The sequence below is a fragment of the Triticum urartu genome, chromosome 6 (assembly GCF_003073215.2).
Source record: "Triticum urartu cultivar G1812 chromosome 6, Tu2.1, whole genome shotgun sequence".
In the NCBI taxonomy this organism is placed as follows: Eukaryota; Viridiplantae; Streptophyta; class Magnoliopsida; order Poales; family Poaceae; genus Triticum; species Triticum urartu.
This window is the reverse complement of record NC_053027.1, coordinates 14,658,850-14,684,673: the sequence shown is the minus strand read 5'-3', so window position 1 is coordinate 14,684,673 and position 25,824 is coordinate 14,658,850. Positions and strand designations below refer to the sequence as shown.

Sequence of the window (25,824 nt, the reverse complement as noted above, 5' to 3'; positions counted from 1 at the left end):
CTTCGTGGAGATACTTATCATTGTTGCATGGGGGGTCTGGAAGGAAAGAAACAACCTGCACTTTAGAGGGGTTGCACCATCACTTGACTCATGGATTGGCAGGTTCAAAAAGGATCTTTCTATGATGGTGCACAAAACCAAGGATAGTCTCCATCCTTTTATTCACGTCTTTGTAGCCTCCCTTTAGTTATTGTCCCTTCTTCAGACTTGTAAATCCAGCCAGTGTTGTATTGCTCTGCTACTTACCCTCCCCCCCCCCTCTCTGCTTTGTACATATGTAACCTTGACTAACTGACTACTAATATAAGGTCAGTGGCAGCCTCTCCCACTTTCATAAGTGCTAAAAAAAACAAATAACCATTAGAAAAAGAAGCAACTGTCCATATGACATGAGAAGGGGAGTGATCCCTCTCAAAACTGCAGAACTCAACATTCTAGAATTTCAAGGAGATGACACTGAACATTGGATTCAGACAATTTAGCACTACTTTGACACTGTCCAAACACCACTAGAGCAGAGAACTGATTTTTTTGTATCTTACCTAAAGGGAGAAACAGTTCAATGGTGGTGCGGGACTGGTTTTCATGCTCAAACTCTACCCTAGCACAAATTCTACAGATACCTAGGACATAGATTTTCTGAAAGTTCTATATGTGATAATGTCAAACATTTTCATGCTTTGCTGCAACAGGGAACTGTGGGCAGTATATTGAGAAATTTGGAAGAGCTTTGAGTTTAATGAGAAGAGACAATCCAAGCCTACCAAATGATCACTACACCAACAACTCCATTGTTGGCTTGTTTGACTACATACAAGCACACCTATAGTGTAACAAACCTAAATACCTCCAAGATGATATATGGATGGCTAGAAGACTAGAGCAGACAACCAATATTAAAATGCCTGTTTTTATTCCAATGTCTGTGAGGAGGCAATTCAACTTTGACGTACCAAAGCCTCCAGTAACCTTGCCACCTAATCAATCTCTAATACAACAAGCCAGGCAGAAAAGATATATTTCAAATGCAACGAACCATGGGTTCCAGGACATAGAAAAATTTGTAATCAATTAAAAGTAACAAGTGCATGCCCTGCCATCCAAACACTGAACCAACTGAAATCATTTACATAATTGACAGTGAAGAAAACCTGGCTGAATTTCAAGCCCACTAGGGAGAAGAGGAATGCATTCAGTCATGGGTATTGGTGCAACTAAGAACACATTTATAGTCAATATTCAGTTAGCACCTACCCTAAAAACATTCATTAGGACCAGTGCAAGACACTGGACTTAGTGATAGTGGCATCACATCCACTTTCATGTCTCCTGGGCTTGCTAATCTCATTTCTGGTTACTCCTACAGTGAAAGTGAAAGTACTAGTCGCAAATAGTGGGACATTCTGAACATAATTTGCTTGCAAATCACGCTCATACAAAATTCAAGGGATTTTTTACACAGATGACTTCAGAGTGATTTCAACCACCACTTTGCCTTCCAACCTTACCCGTTCCCTACTGAAATCTGGATTCTTCCTCGGAGATGATTAAGTTTTGAAGTAGTTTACCTGACAACTTCTACGAAACATTCTCAAATTTTTACCACAACACTGATGCCATATGAGGATCTCATGGCAAATTTCATGTTGTTCAAACTTTGTTTACATTTTGAACAATTAAAATAACAATGACCTCCATGATTGGGGTCGACTCTTTGCACCGTGAAGTGTGGAATTCCTTTACTTTCCTTGGATAAGTCCTAATCATTGACTAAAGACCAGAAATAGAATTTTTTAACCCAATTTTGCAAAAACAACCACGCACTTGTAGTTCAAAATTGACTTTATGCGCTAAATGCCTAGAAATGTAGTTAATGACTTCAATATAACAAACAGACCCTAAAAATGCCAAATTTTACATGTGTCATGTAATGGTGTATATTGAGCGTAGAAAAAAAATTCAAGGTCAACTGAGGAAGCAACCGGCACTTTGCCTTCAAATCTGGCATGTTCCCTCCTAAAACCTATATTCTTCCTTCGAGATGGTCCGGTTTCTAAGCACCGTAAGTGAATTTTTTTTGTGAAACCTTCTCAAATTTTTGCCACATAATATCGATACCATATGAGCGCAACATGCCAAGTTTCATGTATTTCAGTCTTTATTTGAATTTCTTGGAATTTAAATAACAATAAATTCTGAGTTCGGATTCAAGTCTTGCCCCTCTGAGATGTAGATTCCCTTTTCTTTTTCTTGGATAAGACCTAGAAATAGAATAAAGACCAAAAATATGATTTTAACCCATTTTTTGAAAACAAATCATGCACTTGCAGTACGAATTTACTTATATGCACTATGACTAACAATGCAGTTAATGACTTAAATATAGCAATGGGCCCAAAAATCACAAATTTTGACATGTGTAATGTCATGGTGTATCTTGAGTCTAGAAAGAGTTTCAAGCTCAACCGATGAAGTAACCACCACTTTGCCTTCAGACTTGACCCATTCCCTCTAGAAACCTAGATTCTTCCTCGAAGATTGGCCAGCCTCTAAATAGTGTATGGGATGACTTGTGAAATCTTCTCAAATTTCTACCAGAAAATATTGATTCATATGAGGGTACCATGCTAAGTTTCATGTTTTTCAGACTTCATTTGCATTTTTTCAAATTAAAATAGCAATAACATCTATGTTGTGTTGAGTCTTGGGACCCCGAGGTGTGGAATTCATTTCAATTAGTAATGACTGGAATCAGGATCCAAGTATATAACGTGGGTCCTGATCTTACGGCATAACGGTGGTCTGAGGGGGTGTTTGTTTCCAGGGACTTTTTTGTGTAGGGACTAGAAAAAGTCCCTCTTAGAGACTTTTTTACCAAACGGGAGGGACTTTTTAGGGACTAAACTAGGCATTTGTGACTAAATGAAGAAGACTCTTAAGAGAGTCTTTTTGGGACTTTTTGGGACTTTTCCAACAATGTCCCTCCATGCACCCATTGGCCCGCCATCCCATGGTGTTGTTTGATTTTTTTTATATACTAGGGGTAACATGGTCATTTAATAACCTCTAGGAAGGGACAAGAGACTTTTTAGTCTCTGGAAACAAACTAAGAGAGACTTTTTAAGGACTAGAGACTTTTTAGTTGGGACTAGAAAAAGTCCTATGACTAGAGAAACAAACGCCACCTGACTTTCTGTACTCTACAATCAACAACTTGACCTGTGCGCCCAAATGATCAGCAGGTGCTCGGTGATCACCGCCAATATGTGATTTTATATATAGTCGTACATACGCGCGTAAACCGGCCAGGCCTGCATTCCTCCATGATTCCCTCCGTAGCCATGTGAGCTTGTAGTCCTAAACACGCCATACGCGTAGTCGTCTCCTCGGCTGCAATGGCAACTTGCGCCGGCTCATTTTGCCTGTTGGCCTGCCTATAAATGGCCTGGCAATGGCATCCCGTCCAGCCATCACAAGATCACAACACAAACAAACAAACAAACAGGAGTAGTACAACTGTGTAGTGCCAATATGGCTGACGCCTCCACCAACGACATTGCCATTGTGCTTGTGGCACTTCTCTCCGTGCTCGTCACGTCCGTCCGTTCTGCGGCCAACTACGACACCTCCGCCGCTAGATCGTACAACTCCGGCTGGCTCCCCGCGAAGGCCACCTGGTACGGTGCGCCCACCGGCGCCGGACCCAACGACAACGGTACGCCCATATATACTCATTTGCATGCATCACGTCGTAGTGCCAACTTACATAGTAATAATGCTGATCTACGGATGGATTTGCAGGTGGTGCTTGCGGCTTCAAGAACGTGAACCAGTACCCCTTCTCCTCCATGACGTCCTGCGGCAACGAGCCTCTGTTCGACGGCGGCGCAGGCTGCGGCAGCTGCTACGAGGTATGTACTCCCTCTGTCTTTCAAAGAGTGTATTTACAATTTTACTGGAAAGTCAAACTTTTTTTATTTGATCGTATTTATATAATAATACACCAACATTTATGTCATCAAATTAATAGCAGTAGATTCATGATAAAACATATTCTTTATCATATATCTATTTAGTTTCACAAATATTGATGTATTTTTACACAAACTCGATCAAATTTTGAGATAGTTTCAACAAAGTTGAAGACACACTCTTTCAAGTATGGAGGGAGTACGCACTGGTGCATTAAGAAATCCGACGCCAGACAGTGTCGGTTAAATTAGTTGGTCAAGCTCAAACCTACCATGTGCATGCAAAGATGCATCCATCGGGGACGCTGACCTTTAATTTGGTTTGCTCGGCCGGTGTTTCATTCAGATCCGATGCGTCGCCGCCAACAATCCTTCCTGCTCCGGCCAGCCGAGGAGGGTGGTCATCACCGACATGAACTACTACCCCGTGGCCAGGTACCACTTCGACCTCAGTGGCACGGCGTTCGGGGCCATGGCCAAGAACGGCCTCAACGACAAGCTCCGCCATGCCGGCATCATCGACATGCAGTTCAGGAGGGTGCGATGCAACTTCCCGGGCATGAAGGTCACCTTCCACGTCCAGCGTGGCTCCAACCCCAACTACCTCGCGGTGCTCGTGGAGTACGCCAACGTCGACCGCACCGTGGTCTGCATGGAGCTGATGCAGACCAGGAACGGCCGCCCCACGGGGTCCTGGGAGCCGATGCGCCGCTCCTGGGGATCCATCTGGCGGATGGACACCAGCCGCCCGCTGCAGGGGCCCTTCTCCATGCGCATCACCAGCGACTCCGGGAAGACGCTGGTGGCCAACAATGTCATCCCGGCCTACTGGCGGCCGGACAAAGCCTACAGATCCAACGTCCAGTTCTATTGATTTTGGCTCAATCATCAGTTGCATGCTTCTCCGACGGATTCCGATCGAATTGGTGCTCCCGGATTTCTCTTCTCACCAAACGCTACCTATTGATCATTGTGAGTGATAAGAACTTGTATAATGCAAAGTCTTTAGCAAGGTATATTTGTAAAAAAGGAACCGGTAATTTCTTAAGTATCAGTGTTTATTTGTACTAGCACATAGGCCCGTGCGTTGCGACGGGGAAAGCAAATCGTCGCATGCTCCAAGCGACCCACCCGTGTTACTACTCTCTTCGCCACCATGGTCATATTCTCCACCTATTCACGACAAACGAGATAAAATTGATTTCGCAAGCCCCTCTAGTAGCAATTGATCTTGTTCCCCACACTCTCCTTCTAAAAAACAGAATACATGTAAACTGATAAATATGTACCTAATAGTTTGTTGCAATTAACAAGCCAAATTATGTGGTCTATGCTAGCTAAATTTTGGCTATACTAGGTAATTGCCCGTGCGTTGCAACGGGGCATATATATTCGAATGGTTCAACATCAATTATGTACATTTACCTTTAAAATCTTCATGCCCAGTTATGTACATCAATTATGTACATTTACCTTTAAAATCTTCATATATACCTTTACAAACTGAATCTGTGAGACTGTGACCATCTCGTTTATAATTTCATAAGTTTCAACAGTAGTGATCTTAAAGAGTGTTATCTGAAATTCCAAATGGTTGGTGTTAAATGCTTTCGCACTACTTGCGCACCCATGTAGAAGTTATTCTATCTAGCAAGGTGCTACTTACTTGAACTATATAAAGGAATCGTCGACATTGACCACATGGCATTTCGATTTGGCTCATAACATAGGAGAAGCAAACCTGTACAACGTCAATTAGGATATCACAAAGAAGTTCAGCTGGTCAGGAACCAAATGTTCAGACTCTGCTTGCTTTTGGGGGTTGCTTTTGCCTCCTTGCTCTTGCATGGAACAAAATCACAACTCATTACTTTCTATGCAACAACTAATACTAACCATGGAAACAACATCAAAATAATATTAACCACGGAAATCAATCAAGAAACACACAAACAAATGGGCATGTTTGAAGAAGAAAAAGTTCTTGCTGTCGGCACATTAAAAACAACAACAGAAATGGTAAGTGAGAATACTTCGAATTTTCCTAAAGGCTGCAGTGGGCATTCGAATCGTTTGTAACCTTCTGGTGCCTGCTCTGGGCATATCCTCGGATCTACTATGTAACAATTTGATGACACAGACTGAAGGTATGTATATGCTCATCTAGGCAATGAGGAGGTCAATGGCGTGAGGAGGAGTAAGCCCGAACAGGAGGCCAAGTGTGGCATGGCATCTGAGCCAAGTTCTCATCGACAGGTATGAGCTGCGACTGCATGGAGCGACAATCAAGATCATGGCGGCAGAGGGGTGGTGGGAAGAATACGATCTCGTGTACCTGAGTATCCTGGGCGGCCGTTGGACGTATCCGATGGCTGGTTTAGCTAGCTAGCTTTCCTACGTGAACTCCAAAGATCGATCCAGTAGCTTGGTTTGGCGTAAGCATTGTACGTGCGCGTACCCGCCGGAAGAACTCGGCGGCGGGCAGCGTCATGAAGGTCGAGGCTGTGCTAACATCCGGCAGAGAATTGGAGCGCACGATCGAAGGTCCAGCCGCAGGAAGATGTTGCCGTCCTGGAACTCTCCACATGGCCTTTGCGCTTCTAGGGGAGGGTGACTCCAGATCTATGCGGCAGGAGTTAGCTAGGCTAGACGACGGCGACGGGAAACCCTAGTATGGCTCACCCAACCCAAGGCAATCGGGGAGACAAATTAGAGCGTAATTTAAGGCTGGTTTTATAGAAAACATGTGAAAGGAAAACCAGAGATGGAAGGGGTGAAAAAAAACCGTAGGGGTGCCGGGGGCGGGGATATCGAAGGAGGTCGGACGAAGCCTGCGACGTAGAAGAGGAAACGAAACGTTCCGTTTCTTTTAGGTAGTAGAGATTGTAGCACATAAGCTTACTTAGACACCACTGTTATCCGAAAAAGAATCGGGGCTTAAGGAAAACCAGTTTGTATTTGCAAGCTCCTCTACATGGTCCAGATATTGCTAGCTAGCTGGATGATCAACATTGTCCGGCCAATGCATGTTGCCGGGCTCTTTTCTAGCTCACTACCCCGTGGATTAGAGCTGCGCAAGACCGAGTAGTATGTCGGTTTTCTACCTTTGCTTCTATTTATTTTTCTCTTTTTGTTTTTTATTTATTTTTGTTTCTTTTCTAAAATTACATGGATACTATTTTTAAATCCTGATTTATGAAAATAACACACACATTTTATGCATTTAATTAAACATGGCGAAAACAATTTAATTATGCCTTTTTGCATAGAACACCAGGATATCACCAAACTTCACAAGTGAGTAGAATACTCGACCATTTTTTCTAAGAAAAAAAACAGAAATATTTGTATTTGCTAATTTTTTTAGTTTTCCTATTCATTCGGGTGTATGTGGATCCATGTTCACCGTTGTATTTCGTTATGTTTCACTGACGCCGGTCTTCTCAAAAGTTTACTCACGTGATCGGTGCCCTTGCATTCCCCAACAAAGCAATTAGCAGGTCGTCGAGAAGTCCAAGCCAAGCAGAACACATGCTACTCTGACACAAATTACATCAGAGCCACAAAGACCGACAAGGCATGATGACAAGGGCAGGCATGCCTAGCGCAAAAGCTATGTCCTGAGCATCATGTGTTTCTATGAGGGCACGGGCTCCGCCGCCAACCACCCGCGCACCTCTGTCATCATGCATGGTGAACGTGAAGAGAATCTGACCACCTGACCTGACTAGAGGTATCTCATGATGTAGGTCGCGGGAGTAATTAATCAGGAGTCATCCGAGGCCCTGCGAATTAGCAGGGCACACATTGCCATAGTTAGACTGGCCACACTAGTAGGCCACATAGTGTAATTTTACTATTGGCATCTTGTAACTTTGTTTTTTCTCCACTGAGATTAATAATATCCATGTTTTCCTATCAACTTTATTTGTGTAATACGGTATACTGGCATGCCAACATATTTTTTTTCCTTTCCTTCAGCCCATGGCAGAAATACACTCCTCCTCTTCCCTTCTCTCGGAGTTGTTTTTTCTCTCATCTATAAAAGAAGCAATTCACAGGGTATGTGATCAAAAGCTATTGCGACATTAATGTTTAGCGTGAGGGCCGATGATTTATTCGCTTTAAGAGTCACACACATGAAGTTTTTTATGGATTGATCTTTTCTTGATAAAGACACTCTGGCATGGCGAGATGAACTCATTCATCTCGGGTTGCAATCGGCGTGCAAGGAATATTGGAGGTGAGTTTAGCAATACTAGAAACGAGGCTTATGCGCCAAAAATCAAATAGATGTTAGATTATTTGCATAGGGTAGTATGTGATTGCATCTGAACACATAATCACATAAAAAGAGAGGGTTTTGGGATTCTTTACTTGTGATAGAAGTTCACAGGGTCGCCTGCTCGATGTAGGCGAGATGAAGGGATGATGTAGTCGATGTAGACGACCTCCTGGAGTCCTGATCCCCTCAGGCCGCCACTGGCACTGTCTTGTGACGGCGGTGAGATGGCTAGATTTTCCCGTTGATGCAGCACAACCTTTGATTGGTTAAGGTTTTGGAATATGGGGAGAAGAGTGAACCTGACATGAATGAATGACCGCACAGAGGCCCAGCTCTCTCCCATATCCCTTTTATATAGCTCCGTGCAACAGGGGACCTAAACCATGAGTTGGTTTGGATGCCCCCGATCAGGGCGCATTAGTTAGAGATGAGGTGCACGTACATTGGTGTGTGGGGTCCTCTCTTAACGTTATTTTCTTCCATGTTAGGTTGTTAGATCAAAATGGCATGTTAAGCCGTTAGATCAAACTAGCACCCCCCCGATCGTTAGGAACTACATTTTCCCCTTCTCCGTAGGAATGATATACCAAAGTGAGGTGTGACAACAGCTAGCAAAATGCCACAGAACCTCAACACTTATAGCATAACAACTTATTTCAAAATGGAAAACATTTTGCTTATTGGGAGTGGTTTATTTTTGTTGTCCTTTATTCCAGAATCATAAGACTTCAAGTAGTCCCATGTCAGTAACATGCACGAAAATTATTGGGTGGTACCCTTCAGTTCACGGATCGGCAAGCATATGTGTCATTCTTATATGTTTAACATTAATTGTTTGATACTGAATTCTATCTTTCACAACATGAAACTTGATATTAATGTGTTTGGTAGCGTCGCTTGACTTGTTGTTACTTGTATAGAAAACTATGGGTTCATTATCACAATACAATACAATTGGTTTAGATATGCTGTCAACCACCTTAAGCTAGGTTTTCTTGTTGATGCAGCTCAACCTTTGATTGGTTAGGGTTTTGGACTATGGGGAGATGAGTGAACCTGACATGAAGGAATGACCGCACAGAGGCCAAGCTCTCTCCCATATCCCTTTTATATAGTGTCGTGCAACAGGGGACCTAAACCATGAGTTGGTTTGGATGCCCCCGATCAGGGCGCATTAGTTAGAGATGAGGTGCACGTACGTTGGTGTGTGGGGCCCTCTCTTAATGTTATTTTCTTCCCTGTTAGGTCGTTAGATCAAAATGGCATGTTAAGCAGTTAGATCAAACCAGCATCCCCCCGATTGTTAGGCTTAACTACATTTCCCCCTTCTCCGTATGAATGATATACCAAAGTGAGGTGTGACAACAGCTAGCAAAACGCCACAGATCGTCAACACTTATAGCATAACATCCTATTTCGAAATGGAAAACATTTTGCTTATTGGGAGTGGTTTATTTTTGTTGTCCTTTATTCTAGAATCATAAGACTTCAAGTAGTCCCATGTCAGTAACATGCACGAAAATTATTGGGTGGTACCCTTCAGTTCACGCATCGGCAAGCATATGTGTCGTTCTTATATGTTTAATATTAATTGTTTGATACTGGATTCTATCTTTCACAACATGAAACTTGATATTAATGTGTTCGCCAGCGGCACTTGACTTGTTGTTACTTGTATAGAAAACTATGGGTACATTATCACAATACAATACAATTGGTTTAGATATGCTGTCAACCACCTTAAGCCTGGGAATAAAGATCTTTAGCCATATAGCCTGCCCGGTGGCCTCAAAACATGTGCTTGCATCATAGACACAACAATGAACGTGTGTTTGGATATTTTCCATGATATGACTCCTCCCGCGAGTGTGAATATATAACTTGATGTGGATTTCTTGCTATCCACACACCTGGCAAAACCAGTCTGAATTACTAATAACTTCTTAGTTACAAGACATTTTATGTAATAATGAGACCTTTAGCTCCTTGCATATAACCCTACACTTTATTTGCAGCCTTGTAGTTGTTCGGTCCTGGATTTGATTAGAATTTCTCAACCATTGCAGTTAGAAAAGCCAAATCCAGGCGTGTACAAACTTGAGAGTACATGATGCTTCCGACGGCTAAAGCATAAGGAACTGACTTCATCTGATCAGTTTTATTACTTCCTCAAACATTGAAATGTCCGAAACTTAGCGCCCTTCAGTATAGGAGCAAGTGAGACTACACACTTATGCATATTGAATTTCTTCAATATTATCTCAATGTATGCCTATTGTCATAGTCCTAAAATTGTCAACCAACCGCCTTTAAACTTAACATATATGCAATTGTCCACGACATTTTCCATGAAACCAAAAGTTTCGATGATCTTATCAAACTTAAGCTAACACTCTCTTGAAGCTTTAGAGCAGAGATACTAAGGGGTTTTCTGCAAATTAGAGCAGAGAAAAGGCCTATTGTTGCAAAAAGGAGATTACCTGGCAGTCGTTAGATGCAGATCTAATGGTCAGAAATGACGGATGGTAGACACACCATCATCACCAACTGAGCCTTTTATAGGAGTAGAGAAATAAATAAATGTCACATGTGCTATTTCATTAATTTATATAAGCACTATATTTATTATGTCATTCTCTAGAGATATGTCTCTTTGTTTATGTTATTTGAACAAGCACGCTATAACTATTTAAAACTAGCAAGATATGTCAATATTAATTAGTGAGAGATACATAAGTGCATCATCAATAGCTAGGGTTTCACCACCCTTCCCCATAAATACAACAAGATAAAGACTTACTGGCCATTTTCAAGTATAAATATAAAAAGGTATTCTTCTTTTAATATTGCGACATTAATAGCACTCCATGATTTCATATAACTCTAGGATCATTGCCTAATATTTGATTATGACTCATCATAAATACTAGCATTACCATGCAAATACATATGAAATAAAATCGTTGATCCATATAAAAGAGCGAACAAAATTTATCTTGAATCGGCAAGATTTGGCAACAATATTGGTAGTGGAAATACATTAATGTGAGATCATTATCTAAGATGTTATTGTGGCTCTCTATATATAGGAAGTGATCACATGGGAACATAAGAAAGAAGGAGAAGCAAAAAAAACACTAATCTCTTTGTCCTCATGGCACTCACTAAGAACAGTGCAGGATGGCCGACAGTCATGTGTTCCATTTCTATTGCTTTCATGGTGCTTTCCATGATGTGTTCTACCTTCCCATCCTGCCATGCAGGCACTGGTATGTGGCATTTTATACCCCTACTTTTTGTGAACTTTCCTATTGTTCAAATTAGTCAACCCATTGCTAATATATCTTGTTTGATCTGTGTGTACATGTTGCATTTGCAGAATCTGTTCATAATGTGGTTTGTGAGACTCTCGATCCCTGTAATAGCCCGAGGTGTGAAGACATGTGTAATCGTATAATGCAACATCGATTCAGACACTATTGCAAGACCCATAATGTTCAAATTCCAAACTGTTGTTGTATAGAACAATAAATAATTGCTGGTTCTCCTGCTTGAGCCATGCAATGTTGAATAAATATATTTAATAAACTAATATCAATAAAGATGTTTTGCAAGTAATCGAGTTACTTAGAGATGTCTTAGGCCACTCTCAGGGCTCATGTCACCTCTATGGAAAATAATCCCACCAATGTTAAAATACATATATGGAAGCTTGGGTAACCAGGAAAGAGATATACTCATCTTATCGAGGAAAAAAATATAAGTTATATGAGAACTAAGTAAATAATTCCCTACACCTCTCTGTGTGTGTGTGTGTGTGTGAATACGTTTATTTTTTATAGAAGAACATTGTTTGATACTAGGATATATTTGATTAGACGTGGTAATTAGAGGATCCCAAGTATTCTCGCATACAAACTCTCTATCTATGCATACATGCGATAATGCACAAAGATCGCACCCAAACTTTGTTTCTACGCACATACATAGTGATGCACGCCAGGTTGATATGAGCGTACAGACTCAATCGCCATAAAATGAAACATGATTCAAAAGGCTATTCCTAAAGGAGAACAATATGAACATCAACAATATGAGAATTTATGTGTTATATTTGCCCATTGAAATTATGGGAATATATCATTTCAAGAGACCATTTTGATTTTCCCCTCGGTGGGACACAAACAACATTTATAGATTTTTCATTGAGAAAAATGTTGTTTTTCATTTTACATTAGCGTATCATTTAATAAGTGATGCCGTCAACTAGTATCCAATTTGTGCAACACACGCCAGGGAGAGCAACCCTTCTATATATAATTTTGTATTTTGAAAACTTCCTGCAATTCAAAAAAATGTGAATTTCTAAAAAGTTTGTGGCGCCAAAAAAGTGTCCCTGAATTCGAATAATGTTCACGAATTTGAAAAAACGTCCATGAATTTAAAAAATGTTCGTGGATTTGGATATTATTGAAAAAAATCATCCCGTGAATAAATATTGAATGTGATGATCATTTTTTGAACTTTGATCAACAAATTCACAATTCAAGAACATTTTCTGACAAAATCAGTTCAACTTTCTGAAAACATTTTGACCATTTTTGTAGTTTGATGGAAATTCTTGAATTTTATGAATATTTTTAAAAGTTACGGTGAACAAATTTTGAATACGGTGAACATTTTTTCAGTAAGATGAACATTTTTTGAATTAGATGAGCATTTTTCATTGTGTAAACTTGATGAACAAATTCTCCATTCAAGAACACTTGTTTGAAAATTGGAACTTTTTAAAAACTAAATGAATATTTTTTGTATTTGATGAACATTTTTTTTAAATTATGGTGCATAAATTTTGAATATGATGAACAAATTTTTAATTTCATGAACATTTTTGAATTAGCTGGAATTTTTTGAATTATGTGAACAAAAAAAGAAAAAGAAAAAACGGAGATGAAGAAGAAATTAAAAATTGAAAAAGAAAACATAAAAGAAAAAAGAAAGAAACTGGGGGACCTTGCGCGCCACATGGGCTGGCCCAGAAGGAGCGCAGGGGGCTATGGGGCAAGTATTAGCAAGCATCCACAAATATTAAGATGTTCATTAAGGTAAACCAAACCATAGCATTAAGATATATTGGTCGCCTTTCAACCCCATATGCGTCAATTTCTATGGTGTGGCGAGGTTTCGGTCACTCATGTTGCCGTATGCATAGTTCTATCCACATGCTACTAACACTAAGGTGTGATCCATGCACGCTCGCATATGATGGGCACCAAACAGTAGTGCAGAACCGGGCAATAGCACCGGTTCGTAAGGGGCTTTAGTGCCGGTTCGGTAACCGGCACTAAATTGTAGGCACTAAAGGCCCCCCCCCCTTTAGTACCGGTTCAGCACGAACCGGTGCTAAAGGGCAAACATGTGGCACGAACCAGCTCCGTGGGCGCGTAGGACATTAGTACCGGTTGGTAACACCAACCGGTACTAAATGTTTTAGTGTGTTTTGGTTTTTTTTACTTTAATTTTGTGTTTTCAATTTAATTTAGTGATTGTTTTACATTATAATGAGTTGTTAAATCATTAGGTTATTAGTTTGACTGGATGCGTGTGGATCCTAGCTAAGTCATCAAGTATATGTCATATCCATATTATATATACTTGATCACCTACTTAAGTGATCGAGGTAATATGGATATTGCATATATATACTTGATCACTTAGCTAGAATCCATCCAGTTGAAACTAATATGCAATTTCTTTCATAAATGATATAATAACTCATCATCATCATCGTCATCATATTAATTAATATAAAAACTCTTGCATCATATATATCATCACCAACGGTTTTCATAGCAAAGATATCATCGAGTTCAACATGGTAATGATATTATAAGCGTTCATAACACCACAAAAGCAAATCACTCTTTGAGATTAAGTTCAGGACGAAGAACACGGACATGAGAGGACAAGTACTAAGAGCATGAACTAGCTAATTAATCACTCCTGCTGCTCTCTCTCAGGTAAAATAGCATAGAACATGTATAGCTTTGCTGATTCATCATATTGGAGCATGCAGATGAACCTGTCTCCTAATCGTGGGTTGCGCTTCTGATTGCTGCCCCCTAGTACTTCTCTGTGATCGTTCACAATTTTGCTCCAGTCTTTTACTATTAAGCATTCCTCACTATTAGAAATCCTGAATGCAGTAAAGTGCATTGTAGGATATCTTGGCCGTAAGCTAACAATATTCATGGTACCTTTAGTCTCGATCCAATCAGGCACAACATTCATCGGGAGTCCCTGTTGAAGAACATCGTATAGTAACATACTTAGCAATGAAGTTTAGCTTAAAAAAATAATGTATGCAAAAGATGCACTGAGAAGAAATAGTAGAAATCTTACCATCTTTCCTAAATATATGTGACCGCAGTTCAGTACGAACACTATTGGTCGCACGTTTTGAGTACTAACATTTCTAAGTGCAGGAAAGAAATTTGTCTTGACAGCATCAAGAAATGTGTCTGCATTGTATAATTTGACGTTGAAGGTATAACCATGCTCGGTCTTCAAGTAAACTCTTTTTACCTCCATAGTTTCGTTAGGACTGAAACCTATCTTATCCAAGACAAAAATTCTTGCATGGCAGGGGATACGCTAGTAGAATAGTGAAAAATTAAAATTAAAAGGTGAAGCAAAATGAAGCATAAGTCATGCTTAATTACAAAAAAAGACTTGTAGTTGTGACTTACTGTATCCACTTCGAAGTTTTCATCCAGCTTGATGCTGAAGCGTCTATCATCAACTAGAAAATTTTGGCCGCACAGGCCGCGCTGGTCTTCGCAGTATTCGCACATAATGAAATCGTGTTCGTCATCAGACGACATTCCTATGTTCATAGGTGAAACATTAAACACTTATTAGTTCTATTAATTCAACTAATTCTGTTAATTCAACTAGTTCAACTAAGCACTTACGAAGAATATACCTAATTAATTGAACTAATTCAACTAACTAGTTCAACTAATTAATTAGATAATGAAATCTCATATAACTAAATTAAATATATATCTAGCATATAATTTATATCTAATATCTAACATATATGTTCATATATAGGTGAAACATTAAACACTTACTAGTTCTATTAATTCAACTAAATAAACTAGTTCTATTAATTCAACTAAGCATTTACTAAAAATAAACTAGTTCTATTAATTTCTTACTAAAATAAAGTAGGTAGTTCTATATAGTAATATTTTGATTAGATCATCAAATCTCATATACCTAAATTTTCTTACTAAAAATAAACTTGTTCTATTAATTTTCATACTAAAAATAAACTAGTTATATTAATTCAACTAGTTCAAATAATCTCATATATATACCTAATTAATATCTAGCTATACTAATTCAACTTGTTCTAATTCATGTAAAATATATTTGACATTAATATTTAACATCTTTTCCATATAATTCATCTAACCATTAACATTCTAACATTATTATCTACGTAATTTATCTAACATTAATCTAAACAACAGAAAATAGAAAATAAGTAAAAATTAACAATGTGTGTGTATGTGTGTGTGTGTTGTGTGTGTGTGTGTCTCTGTGTGTGTGTGTGGTGTGTGTGTGTGTCTCTCTCTCTCTCTGTGTGTGTGTGTACGTACGACCGGGGGGCGGCGGCGTACGGGCGGCAGCGGGCGACGACGGGGGGACGGGCGCGGCGGGCGAGAGGCGGCGGCGACGTACGGGCGCGGCGGGGGCGATGGGCCAGGCGGTGACGGCGACGGGCGGCGGGGGCGGCGCGTGATGGGGCGACGGGCGCGGCGAAGAAGTTTGGATCGAGAAGAACTACTGGTGGTCGATGAACTGATTTTTTTGTAGGTTCCATATATATAGGAGGGGTCTTTAGTGCCAGTTGGAGCCATCAACCGGTACGAAAGGCCAATTTTCGCCAGGCCAAGGGGCGGGAAACGGCCCCTTTAGTACCGGTTCGTGCCACGAACCGGTACTGAAGACCCCCCCCTTTAGTATCGGTTGGAGCCACCAACCGGTACTAAAGGTTGTGCGCTGCCACCGGCAGTGCACAATGTTTAGTCCCACCTCGCCGAGCGAAGGGCAGCCGCACTGCTTTATAAACCCAGCCGCGGCTGCTCCTTCAAGCTTCTCTATATAGCAGGCTTCTGGGCCTAATTAACTAGGGCGCGCTGCCCTGTGAGTCTGCTAGCCCTTCTGGGCCTGCATTTGCACACCCTAGGTCTGGCAGGCCCACTGGGCAGCGCGCCAACAAATTTTTTATATAGCGGGAAACGGCCCCTTTAGTATCGGTTCAGGATTCATTTTGTAGTGATTTTCAATTTCACGGTCATTTAGCTCTCTAAACAATTAGGTAAATGACCGAAAAACAACAAATGATGTCAGAACATGTTGGAAATTGATGGCGTCGCTTTGAATGCTGCATACTGAACACAAAAGAAGTTCAGAGTTCAAATAAGTTTAAAAAACATTGAAGTGGCCGTGTAACAGATGAGTTCTCGTCCGAAACCCTGATACTCCGAAAGAGGTTGTCCAGTTTGTACACGAAGTGCGTCCAGTTTTTGCCGTGACCCTCTCTACTCTTTCGCGCATGCTATGTGGGTGATATGATGATACCATGCCAAGTTTCAACATTTTCAGGATTCATTTTGTAGTGATTTTCAATTTCACGGTCATTTAGCTCTCTAAACAATTAGGTAAATGACCGAAAAACAACAAATGATGTCAGAACATGTTGGAAATTGATGACGTCACTTTGAATGCTGCATACTGAACACAAAAGAAGTCCGAAGTTCAAATAAGTTTAAAAAACATTGAAGTGGCCGTGTAACAGATGAGTTCTCGTCCGAAACCCTGATACTCCGAAAGAGTTTGTCCAGTTTGTACACGAAGTGCGTCCAGTTTTTGCCGTGACCCTCTCTACTCTTTCGCGCATGCTATGCGGGTGATATGATGATACCATGCCAAGTTTCAACATTTTCAGGATTCATTTTGTAGCGATTTTCAATTTCACGGTCATTTAGCTCTCTAAACAATTAGCTAAATGACCGAAAAATAACAAATGATGTCAGAACATGTTGGAAATTAATGACATCGCTTTGAATGCTGCATACTGAACACAAAAGAAGTCCGGAGTTCAAATAAGTTTAAAAAACATTGAAGTGGCCCTGTAACAGATGAGTTCTCGTCCGAAACCCTGATACTCCGAAAGAGTTTGTCCAGTTTGTACACGAAGTGCGTCCAGTTTTTGCCGTGACCCTCTCTACTCTTTCGCGCATGCTATGCGGGTGATATGATGATACCATGCCAAGTTTCAACATTTTCAGGATTCATTTTGTAGTGATTTTCAATTTCACGGTCATTTAGCTCTCTAAACAATTAGGTAAATGACCGAAAAAGAACAAATGATGTCAGAACATGTTGGAAATTGATGACGTCGCTTTGAATGCTGCATACTGAACACAAAAGAAGTCCGGAGTTCAAATAAGTTATTAAAAATAAAAAAGAGGTGCAATGCTGGTTAATTTGCTTCAAGCCAATCGGAATAGTGTAGACTGCACTGCACATAGCTCAGTGCAATCTATGCTATTCCGCAAGGCTTGAAGCTAATCAACATGCAGGTGAGCATTGCAACTCTTCGTCATTGTCTGTGCACTCACGGCTTATAAACTGCTCATACTGCCTCTCTCTTGGCGAGGTGGGACTAAAAATCAGCTTACAAAGAAACTCTAGTACCGGTTCATGGCATGAACCGGTACTAAAGGTCTTCGTGGGGGGCCCAGCCTGACCATAGCCTGACACAGCCTTATTAGTACCGGTTCGTGGCATGAACCGGTACTAAAGGTTACCCACGAACCGGTACTAATGATGCCTGCCCGCCTAGCCGTTGGAACCGGCACTAATGGTCACATTAGTGCCGGCTCAAATTCAAACCGGCACTAATGTGCTTCACATTTGACCCTTTTTCTACTAGTGAAAGGATAGTAAGATAATGACATGCAACTCAAACCAATTATAACAATTCACCAATTAACCCATAGGACAAAAGTAATCTACTCGGCCATATAAAAGATGCAAGAAATCATCATATCATAATTCATAGCATCTAGAACCATGTTGAAGTAGGGGATTGCAACGGGTTGTGGGGGAGTGGATCGCTCAATAGAGAGGGAGGGAGGTGATAAAGATGTCGGTGACGGTGAAGTTGTTGAGGACGATCGCCGCGATGATGGTTGCCCCGGCGGCACTGCGGGGCCACTGGGAGAGAGGGGAAGAGAGCCCCCTCCTTATTCTTACATGGCCTCTCCCCTAGATGGGGACAGTTTTCCTCCTAAAAGCAACTCTAGCAGACCCTGCAAAAATCCCTGACCGGCAAAATAACCGACTAAATGTGGGTCGGTGCGGAAAATCCCACCCGAACAGACCCTGCAAACGCGGCCGGCCGCAAAAAAATTTGAGCGGCGGGGCAAAATCTCGGCCCCAACCCGCGAATACGCGTGGTTTCCACCTCGCCCCTACGGTGCCCCGTATCGCAGTGAAGCCGTTGGCGGGAGGGACATTTCAGCCCGCGCCCTTTCCCCATCTCCTTCCGCCGCCCACCCGCCCTTGGTTTCGCCCGTCCGCCGCCAGCGATTCTGGCCAAATCTGCAGGCAGAATCGCGCCGTGGGGGCATCCCCCACCCTCCAACACCGATTCGCTGCACCCCCCCCCCCCCCCCCCCCCCCGATCCGGTGAGAAGAGCCGCCGGGGATCGGCCACCCTCGAGCCCGCCCCTCGTCGCCGCCCGGGATCACCCTCCACACGAGCCGCTGGTCAGTGTTTGTTTTGTGCTTTGTGTCGAGTGTTATGCCTAGTTGATTGACGCGGCGTGCGATTCTTGACCATGTAGATGGAATTGAGGTCGTGCGAGAACTTCTTGCTCTCTGATTCGTCTGATTCAGACGACTCGAATGTTGAGACGATGCTTGCGACCTTTCGGCAGCAGACATTAGTGATGGCACTTGCCGTGAAGGAGTACGAAGACGAGAACCGGAAGAGGCGGCGAGGATCGACCGTCGGGCATCTTTGCATTCCTCGGAATTGCCATCTCGGGAACGAGATGTTGATGCAAGACTACTTCGCGGAGAATCCAACATATCCACCGCACCTCTTTCGGAGAAGGTACCGAATGCGCCGATCCCTCTTTGTGAAAAAATTTCAAGCTTGCGAGGCAAATTGTCGATATTTTACTCAAAGAAGAAATGTTGCGGGCTTAAAGGGATTTAGTGCATATCAAAAAATCTCCGCACCTATGCGGGTGATTGCATATGGCGAGTGATTGCATTATTTAGTTTCCTTCGGTGCTTTGAATAATTATTTGTAATATGGACGATTGTTGTATTGTGTAGGTATTGATTAATTATTTAGTTTGCTTCTAGGATTTGAATAATTATTTTGTAGTGTGGATTTTTGTTTTATTTTTGTGGTGTGGTATTGATATTTATGGACCGGCGGGATGCGGGATGCAGCGGCGCAAGAGCAGACCCCGCAAAGTCGACCCGTAAAAAAGTATATTCCGTGAATATCCTTTTATACGGGTCCGTTTGGGGGTCTGCCTCTGCGGTCGTCCGTGCCGGCCCGCAAAGCCGTTTTTCCGTGAACTGCAAACGTGTTTTGCAGGCCGGCGGGATGCGGGCCAGGGTCTGCTAGAGATGCTCTAAGTCTTCGTCCTCCATACCTCCCGAAGAGGTGAGAGCCCCTCCGAGATTGGATCTCTCTTGTCTCTATTTATCTATTTTTGGGTACTGTATCTGTGGCTGAGCACCGTTTCTTAAAATTCCGAAGATTCGTAATTCTGATTGGGCTTAAACTTTTAGGGATTTTTTTCCATTAAATTAGCTTTCTTATGGCGAAAGAAGGGCTCCAACCAACCTCCACAACCCCCACGCAGATGTGCCCTAGGCCACGCCTATAGGCCGCGTGGTTCCCTCGGACACTGCCTTAGGATGATTCCTTCGCCCAAAAATCTGATATATTCCATCAAAATTTCACACACACAAAATCAACTCATTCCAGCTCTGTGAGTTTTTGACTTAAATTCCAAAAAAGACAATAGAAAATAGGAACTGGATTAATAGGTTAGTTCAAATAAATATTGTGCCAAAAACATAAATAAATGGTATAAATAGATATAAATAAGGCATGAATACTTCATAAATTACAGATACGTTTGAGACATATCACTCTTGCAGAATCCTCCTTACATTTTACAACAAAATATTGATTCTATATGAGGGCCTCAAGCCAAGTTTCAAGTTTTTCAGACTTCATTATATTTTCAGGAATTAAAATAGCAACAATTTCCATGTTCGGAGATGTGTCTTGGCACCCTGATGTGGAATTCCATTGCTTTCTTGGATAATTCCTAAATTATACTAAAGATTACAAATAGGATTTTCAACCCAGTGTTTCAAAACAAAATCATGCAATTGCAACTGCAATTTCAAACCAAAATCATGCAACTGCCATTCAAATTTGACTTGTATGCACTAAATATCTAGAAATGAAGGTAATGATTTAAATGTAGCAAACAGGCCCTGAAAATTGCTAAGTTTGACATTTATAATGTAATGGTCTATCTTGGGTGTAGAAAAATTAGAAGCTCAACTGATGAGGAAACCGCAACTTTGCCTTAAAACCCAACTCGTTCCCCTTCGGAACCTAGAATCTACCTCGGAGATGGTCCGGTTTCTAAGCAATGTACATAACGACTTTTGCAAAACCTTCTCAAGTTTTTACTGCAACATATTTATACCATATGAGGGTGCAATGCTAAGTTTCATGTTTTTTAGAATTTTTGAACATTTAATTAAATTACGTAAAACCAATCAGCTTCATTTTCGTGTTCAAGTCTAGGCACCCATATATTTTGTTTTTTTTCTTTTCTAGGATAAGGCCTAAACATAGAGTAAAGAATACAAATAGGATTCCTCGCAGAAAAAGTACGCAAATAGGAATTTGGAGCTCATTTTTTTCCTTTTTCATGCACTTGCAACTCAGATTTGAATTGTATGCATGAAATGCCTAAAAATGCACTAAATGACTACAAAAGGAAATAGTGACGGGGAAAGAAAATAAAAGAGAGAAAACAAATAATGTAAAAGGAATAGAGCATAAATGCAAAAAGAAAATGAAACAAAAAAAGTGAGGAGAAAAGGGGGGAAATCTGTTTGCCCGGTGCCACATGGGAAAAACTCGGCAAAGCATGTGTTTGTAGAGTGTCACATGGCGGGAACTCGGCAAACATGTGATTTGCCAAGTGGCGTCCTTTTGCTAGTGTTTTCTTCATGGGACTTGACTGGTCGTGTTTGCCTAGTATCCGATGAAATGTACTCGGCAAACAACCCGTGACTAGGAAAAGTTCCATATTTCAATAGTGAATTTAGTATATATAAAAAAATCCAACCATGACCATCGACAAAAGAAAGCTGGACATGGTTAGCAAAACTGTACGTGAGAGTACCTACTTTCTTGCAAACATACTAGTATTTGCAATGTCTCCAATCAGGTCTTGAGGTTATAACGTGGGGCCTGATCTTAGGGCATGACGATGGTCTGACTTTGTCTGCAACCAACAACTTGACTTGTGCACCCCCAAATGATTAGCGGATGCTTTGCGATCACCGCCAAGGTGTGATTTTATATATAGTCGTATGTACGCGCGTAAACCGGCCGGTGCCTGTATTCCTCCATGATTCCCTCCGTAGCCATGTTACCTTGGAGCCCTAAACACGCCATACGCGTAGCCGTCTCGTCGGATGCAACTGCAAGTCTGCAACATGCGCCGACTCGTCGTTCCCACCTCATTTTGCCCATTGGCCTGCCTATAAATGCCCTGGCAATGACATTCCGTCCAGCCATCACAAGATCACAACACAAACAAACAAACAAACAAAAAGGAGTAGTACGACTGTCTAGTGCCAATATGGTTGGCGTCTCCACCAACGACATTGCCATTGTGCTTGTGGCACTTCTCTCCGTGCTCGTCACGTCCGTCTGTTCTGCGGCCAACTACGACACCTCCGCCGCTAGATCCTACAACTCCGGCTGGCTCCCCGCGAAGGCCACCTGGTACGGTGCGCCCACCGGCGCCGGACCCAACGACAACGGTACGCCCATATATACAAATTTGCATGCATCACGTTCGCAGTGCCAACTTACATAGTAATAATGCTGTTCTCCTCCATTTGGATTTGCAGGCGGTGCTTGCGGCTTCAAGAACGTCAACCAGTACCCTTTCTCCTCCATGACGTCCTGCGGCAACGAGCCTCTGTTCGACGGTGGCGCAGGCTGCGGCAGCTGCTATGAGGTACGTACTATACTGCATTACTTATCTGACACCCGACAGTGTCAGTTAAATTAGTTGGTCAAATCCAAACCTACCACGTGCATGCAAAGTATGCATCGTTGACCTATACGTGTTTCATCCAGATCCGATGTGTCGCCGCCAACAACCCTTCCTGCTCCGGCCAGCCGAGGAGGGTGGTCATCACCGACATGAACTACTACCCCGTGGCCAGGTACCACTTCGACCTCAGTGGCACGGCGTTCGGGGCCATGGCCAAGAACGGCCTCAACGACAAGCTCCGCCACCGCCGGCATCATCGACATGCAGTTCAGGAGGGTGCGATGCAACTTCCCGGGCATGAAGGTCACCTTCCACGTCCAGCGTGGCTCCAACCCCAACTACCTCGCGGTGCTCGTGGAGTACGCCAACGTCGACGCACCGTGGTCCGCATGGAGCTGATGCAGACCAAGAACGGCCGCCCCACGGGGTCCTGGGAGCCGATGCGCCGCTCCTGGGGATCCATCTGGCGGATGGACACCAGCCGCCCGCTGCAGGGGCCCTTCTCCATGCGCATCACCAGCGACTCCGGGAAGACGCTGGTGGCCAACAATGTCATCCCGGCCTACTGGCGGCCGGACAAAGCCTACGGGTCCAACGTCCAGTTCTATTGATTTTGGCTCAATCAATTAGGTGCTTCTCTGATGGATTCCGGTCGAATTGGTGCTCCCGGATTTCTCTTCTCACCAAACGCTACCTATTGTTCATTGTGAGTGATAAGAACTTGTATAATGCAAAGTCTTTAGCAAGGTATATTTGTAAAAAAGGAACTGGTGATTTCTCAAGTATCAGTGTTTATTTGTATTGTAGCACATAAGCTTACTTAGACACCACTGTTATCCGAAAAAGAATCGGGGCTTAAGGAAAACCAGTTTGTATTTGCAAGCTCCTCTACATGGTCCAGATATTGCTAGCTAACTGGATGATCAACATTGTCTGGCCAATGCATGTTGCCGGGCTCTTTTCTAGCTCACTACCCCGTGGATTAGAGCTGCGCAAGACCGAGTAGTATGTCGGTTTTCTACCTTTGTTTCTATTTTTTTTCTCTTTTTGTTTTTTATTTATTTTTATTTCTTTTCTAAAATTACATGGATACTATTTTTAAATCCTTATTTATGAAAATAACACACACATTTTATGCATTCAATTAAACATGGCGAAAACAATTTAATTATGTCTTTTTGCATAGAACACCAGGATATCACCAAACTTCACAAGTGAGTAGAACACTCGACCATTTTTCCTAAGAAAAAAACAGAAATATTTGTATTTGCAAAAAATTTAGTTTTCCTATTCATTCGGGTGTATGTGGATCCATGTTCACCGATCTATTCCGTTATGTTTCATTGACGCCGGTCTTCTCAAAAAATTACTCACGCGATCGGTGCCCTTGCATTCCCCAACAAAGCAGTTAGCATGTCGTCGAGAACAGGGGCGGAGCCAGGATTCAGGCATAGGGGCGGCCAAACGATGGCCGAGCGAGAAAATATTTTTTTCCCTCGCGAACTATCCAATAGTTATATATCCAAGTATATTTTGCATTTAATTTGTCTAGACAGACTTCTTTTCAGCTGGATCGTGTCTAGCTATAGTTTTTTTTTGCAGGTTGTCTAGCTATAGTTAATATTGTCAATAGTTCCACGTATGCGCCGAGTAGACCAAGTGATAATCAAACTACTCTGAAACATGACATGAAATGTCTTGCTACAAAACATTGTCATATGGAAAGAACAATCATTGTATAGCCAAATGGCTGGCTTCTAGCTTGTATTTATACATATTTAAATGGCAAATCCCCACAAAAATAATATTTGAATGGCAAATCATCACTAATTGTATTAGAACTTTTTTTTGTTGTATTAGGCAAAAGTATTCAAAATTGTCAGAACACATACCTAGAGAAATAAATCTAGCCTCTGCTCATCCCCTTTGTCTCTAGGTAGAAGTAGATTGGCTGGTCGTTGTTGGCATACTCTAGGCAACCGTCACTGCTCACCGATTTTTCAGATCCAAGCTAGAATGATTGCGCGTGTGTATGCCCTAGTATGGCGATGCATCACAAATCACATAGCCAAAATAATAAAAATCGGATGAATAAGTTCGAAACGATACAAGATGTGAATTGAGAGAGATTAGTAGAAAGTGTGATGTGTTAACCTTGCTATTTCATTGGCTACATGCTGAAGAATCGACGAGCAGCAGCTTGTGCGTTGTGCCGCCGTAAGAGTCAGATCGAGAGTGGGAAGAGCAGGAGGCTGGCATGCGGCAAGGGCACAGGACGGCGGCCGCGCGGTCATTGGCTACATCCTGAAGAATCCACGCATGCGCTAATCACGGGAGATAATGCCCGACGAGCAGGACACAAGAGAGAACAGTTGCCCAATCGGATGTTGCCATGGACCTGAAAACGTTTCACTATTGGGCTTTGACATGGGCCTTTTTTCATTTTTCTAGAATTGACGTCAACATAGGGGTGGGGGCAAGTATTCTGTACGTTTCACTATCGCTAATTATATAGCGTATACTCAACGTTCGCTAGATTGTTGGGGGGGCAGGCCCCTGCTCCCCCCCCCCCCCCCCCTTTTTTTCCGCCACTGGTCGAGAAGTCCAAGCCAAGCAGTACACATGCTACTCTGACACAAATTACATCAGAGCCACAAAGACCGACAAGGCACGATGACAAGGGCAGGCGTGGTTAGCGCAAAAGCTATGTCCTGAGCATCGTGTGTTTCTATGAGGGCACGGGCGGCTTCGACACCAACCACCCGCACACCTCTGTCATCATGCATGGTGAACGTGAAGAGAATCTGACCACCTGGCTAAACTAGAGGTATCTCACGGTGTAATTCGCGGGAGTAATTAATCAGGAGCCATCCGAGGCCCTGCGAATTAGCAGGGCACACATTGCCATAGTTAGACTGGCCACACTAGTAGGCCACATAGTGTAATTTTACTATTGGCATCTTGTAACTTTGTTTTTTCTCCACTGAGATTAATAATATCCATGTTTTCCTACCAACTCTATTTGTGTAATACGGTATACTGGCATGCCAACATATTTTTTTCCTTTCCTTCGGCCCATGGGAGAAATACACTCCTCCTCTTCCCTTCTCTCAGAGTTGTTTTTTCTCTCATCTATAAAAGA

At 42.1% G+C, this 25,824-nt stretch overlaps 1 protein-coding gene and 1 pseudogene across 1 annotated transcript; both read left to right on the top strand.

Annotated features, from left to right (window-relative positions):
* The first annotated feature begins 3,464 nt into the window (after nucleotides 1-3,464).
* LOC125514715 (expansin-B6-like) lies at nucleotides 3,465-5,038 on the top strand. Its single transcript, XM_048680060.1, has 3 exons — nucleotides 3,465-3,715; nucleotides 3,802-3,911; nucleotides 4,318-5,038. The coding sequence occupies exons 1-3, from the start codon at nucleotides 3,532-3,534 to the stop codon at nucleotides 4,843-4,845; spliced, it is 822 nt and encodes a 273-aa protein (XP_048536017.1). The 5' UTR covers nucleotides 3,465-3,531; the 3' UTR covers nucleotides 4,846-5,038.
* Nucleotides 5,039-22,175: 17,137 nt separating this feature from the next.
* On the top strand, nucleotides 22,176-23,569 carry LOC125515558 (annotated as a pseudogene).
* The last annotated feature ends 2,255 nt before the right edge of the window (nucleotides 23,570-25,824 follow it).

Bases quoted from the DNA above. Each gene is read 5' to 3' on its own strand.
- LOC125514715 (XM_048680060.1), top strand. From the start codon at position 3,532: ATGGCTGACGCCTCCACCAACGACATTGCCATTGTGCTTGTGGCACTT. The intron at 3,716-3,801 runs GTACGCCCATAT...ATGGATTTGCAG, and splicing joins CGCCGGACCCAACGACAACG to GTGGTGCTTGCGGCTTCAAG. The intron at 3,912-4,317 runs GTATGTACTCCC...TGTTTCATTCAG, and splicing joins GCTGCGGCAGCTGCTACGAG to ATCCGATGCGTCGCCGCCAA.